The sequence below is a fragment of the Cynoglossus semilaevis genome, unplaced genomic scaffold (genome assembly GCF_000523025.1).
Source record: "Cynoglossus semilaevis isolate Cse_v1.0 unplaced genomic scaffold, Cse_v1.0 scaffold992, whole genome shotgun sequence".
NCBI lineage: Eukaryota > Metazoa > Chordata > Actinopteri > Pleuronectiformes > Cynoglossidae > Cynoglossus > Cynoglossus semilaevis.
Genome location: NW_007585124.1, coordinates 12,821 through 15,663, shown reverse-complemented (window position 1 = coordinate 15,663; position 2,843 = coordinate 12,821). Strand labels below are relative to the sequence as shown.

At 51.4% G+C, this 2,843-nt stretch overlaps 1 protein-coding gene across 1 annotated transcript in view; it reads right to left on the bottom strand.

The window, feature by feature from the left end:
- Positions 1-345: 345 nt before the first annotated feature.
- Positions 346-2,843, bottom strand: part of lamc1 (laminin, gamma 1) — a gene marked incomplete at its 5' end in the record, with an annotated part of 12,736 nt that continues 10,238 nt past the window's right edge. The window contains 6 exons of the mRNA XM_008337481.2: positions 346-1,529; positions 1,757-1,856; positions 1,929-2,087; positions 2,169-2,368; positions 2,485-2,599; positions 2,688-2,837. Coding sequence (XP_008335703.1) covers positions 1,273-1,529; positions 1,757-1,856; positions 1,929-2,087; positions 2,169-2,368; positions 2,485-2,599; positions 2,688-2,837 — 981 coding nt within the window. The remainder of the gene's footprint in view (positions 1,530-1,756; positions 1,857-1,928; positions 2,088-2,168; positions 2,369-2,484; positions 2,600-2,687; positions 2,838-2,843) is intronic.

Genomic DNA, 2,843 nt, shown 5'->3' with positions numbered 1-2,843 from the left:
GCACCAGGGTTCTGACCCAACTTCAGATTAAGGCACAAAAGACTAAAATAAAATTTGGACTAACGTAGAAACATGTGACTGAGCTTATTGTTTAAAAACAAGAGGCCACGCCCCTTTTAAAAGCACACCCTGATTGGTTAGGGTCAAAGGGTCAAAGTTAAAACATGTAAATGAACTGTTGGCGTTGCTAATGTGAGAATAACAATAACAATAACAATAATAATAATAATAATAATAAGAACACAGACGTCACACGTTTCTGTCCAACCTGGAGGTTTGAGGCGTTGATTTAAACGTGACGCGGCCGTTACGCCTATTTACACACACAAAAAACACAGATAAAACTTTGAAATAATTTTCTTTTAGCACCAGTGTATCAGAGTAAAACAAAACCGGATACAAAGAACGGACAAAGAGCTCGTCTCCACCCGTGAACGACCGTGAAAAAAGAAAACACAAACAAACTTCATCTCACAGAGACTCAGCAGCTGCTGGTCCTCTGCTGCCTCCTGTGGTCAGTCTGTGTCACTGCAGCAGTGGATCAACGACTGCTGAGTCTGTGGGAGGAAATCACTGCTTTTCTCTATGAGGTTTGGTGTGTGTGTGTGTGTGTGTGTGTGGGGGGGTGATTGAGTGACAGTGTTTGTGTGTGTTTTCTTCTAAACAGGATCGGTCTTCACTCAGACTGAGAAATTTGTTTAATTCTTATAAACGGTAAAAAAAAAACCTCTCACCACCACAAGAAGTTGCATAGTGTTGTATTTGAGTCACAAGGAGGCGCTGTCTGTGATTGGTGGTGGCAAAAGTGACAGGCCACGGGGGGGGGGGGTGGGGGTGTCAGTCACATGCATACATTTTTTTTAAAAAATCAGCGCAAATAAAAAAAATTCTGCTCCAAATGTTCAGAGATTAAAAGACCTCGCCAGACGACCCATGATGCATCTGGGTTGAGGCGCCAACTGATTCTATTAGATGTTTCAGGAGACGAGGACGAACACGTCCAGGATGAAAAACAGAAAAAGACGCAAACTCAACGAGAGAAGAAGAAGAAAAGTGTCGGCAGGAGGTGATTGGCTCTGGCCGTGCCCTGGTGGGCGGGGCCAACCTGTGGTGGAGCAGGTGGTGCAGTCATGTCGGGACTATACGTGTTCCGTTCTCCGCCCTGAACTGAACCGACAAAGAAACGACGAGGAAAACGTGTAAAGTCGGCGCATCGGGCCGCAGTGTTAGCTGTGGAGGAAAGGGGAGGGGTTAGGTGAGAAGGGGGCGGAGTTATGGCCTCTCTAGGGACGGCGTGTTAAAGCAGCCCTCGGGTAACGTGTTCTTGATGTCGTTGAGGTTGCCGATGTCTGCGCGGATCTCGCGGATCTGTCGGTCGTAGTCGTTGATCATGGACTCCTGAGTCCGAGCCACGTCGTTCAGCTCCGCTAACTTCCTGTCCAGCTCACTGTCGGCCATCTTGCCTTTGGCACGTTTGAGCGACTCGTCGATCTGGTTCAGTTTGCTCAGGTCCACTTTGTCGATGTTTCCTGCAGAGAAAGGACCAATGAGAAGGAGACGTTCACTGTGATGTCATCGATAAACTACAGCCTCAGAGTCAGAGTGAGTCCTGGTCCTAGTCCTGGTCCTGGTCCTGGTCCTAGTCCTAGTCCTGGTCCTAACAGTCATTGGGGGTCAGTACCATCTCTCCAGGTTTGTCCAGGTCCAGTACCTGCTGCTGCGCTAAGCTAACAACATGTTATGTCTCAGTCTTTACCCAGTTGATCCAGCAGGGCGGCGATGGTGCTCAGGACCATCCTGACTGCACCCTTGGCCTTACGGGCGTTGTCCTCTGCCTCTTTGGCGTTACTTGACGCCTGTGGAAGCAGAAAAAGAAGTCACGTCACAGTCAACGAGCTCGGACCAGTGGCTAGCGTAGCTTCTCCTACCATTCCCGCCATCATCATGTCCTGGTCGGCCTCCGCCTTCTTCCTGGCCAACTCCTGCTCCGCGGAGCTCAGCTGCTCCAACATGTCGTCCACTTCATCGTCCAGCTTGTTGGCGTCCTGGAACGCCTTCTCCGCATCCGCCTTAGTCTGGGCGGAGCCCTGAGTGGAGGAAGCGTTAGCATACGTTAGCCCCGCAAACCGTATGCGTGAAACTCCGCACCGGCGACCCCAGCTTTTTACCTTCTGCACGTTGCTGGCGATTCGCTCTGCCTCCTCTGCCTTGTTCTTGGCTTCCCGGGCGTCAGCCGTCGCGTTCCCGAGCGCCGCCTCTGCCTGACGGGTCTTCTGATTTGCGGCCATAATGGTGGCGTTGATGGCGGGAATCTTCTTCATGGCTTCTTCAGCCGCTGTTTTATTGTCGTTAACTCTCTGATCAAAATCTGGACCAAAGGACAAGAATTAGGTTCTGGACAGACGGGTGAGGACAGACGGGTGAGGACAGACGGGTGAGGACAGACGGGTGAGGACAGACAGGTGAGGACAGACGGGTACTCACCCCTCAGGTCGTCCAGAATGTCCTCGGCCTCTCTAAAGGTGGACTGTCCTTTCTTGGCAGCCTGTTCGGCTAAAGCTTTAGCGGCGTCTGCTCGAGCTAACAGCTGATCTGCCGTCTGTCCGACACAAACAGGAAGTGGACGTCAGATGACCAGTACGAGGACACGTTCTGTGACCGTGGACTGCGGGGGTTTTTGGACGTACCTGCTGCTCACTTTTCCCTTTCTCCAGCAGTTTACGAACTTCCTGTTCTTTGGCCTTCAGGTCGTCGCGCAGGTCGTCGTACTCTCTCTCCGTCTTGTCGATCAACTTGTCCAGATCGGACGCCTCCTTCTTGATCTTCCCCGCCTCCTCCTGCAG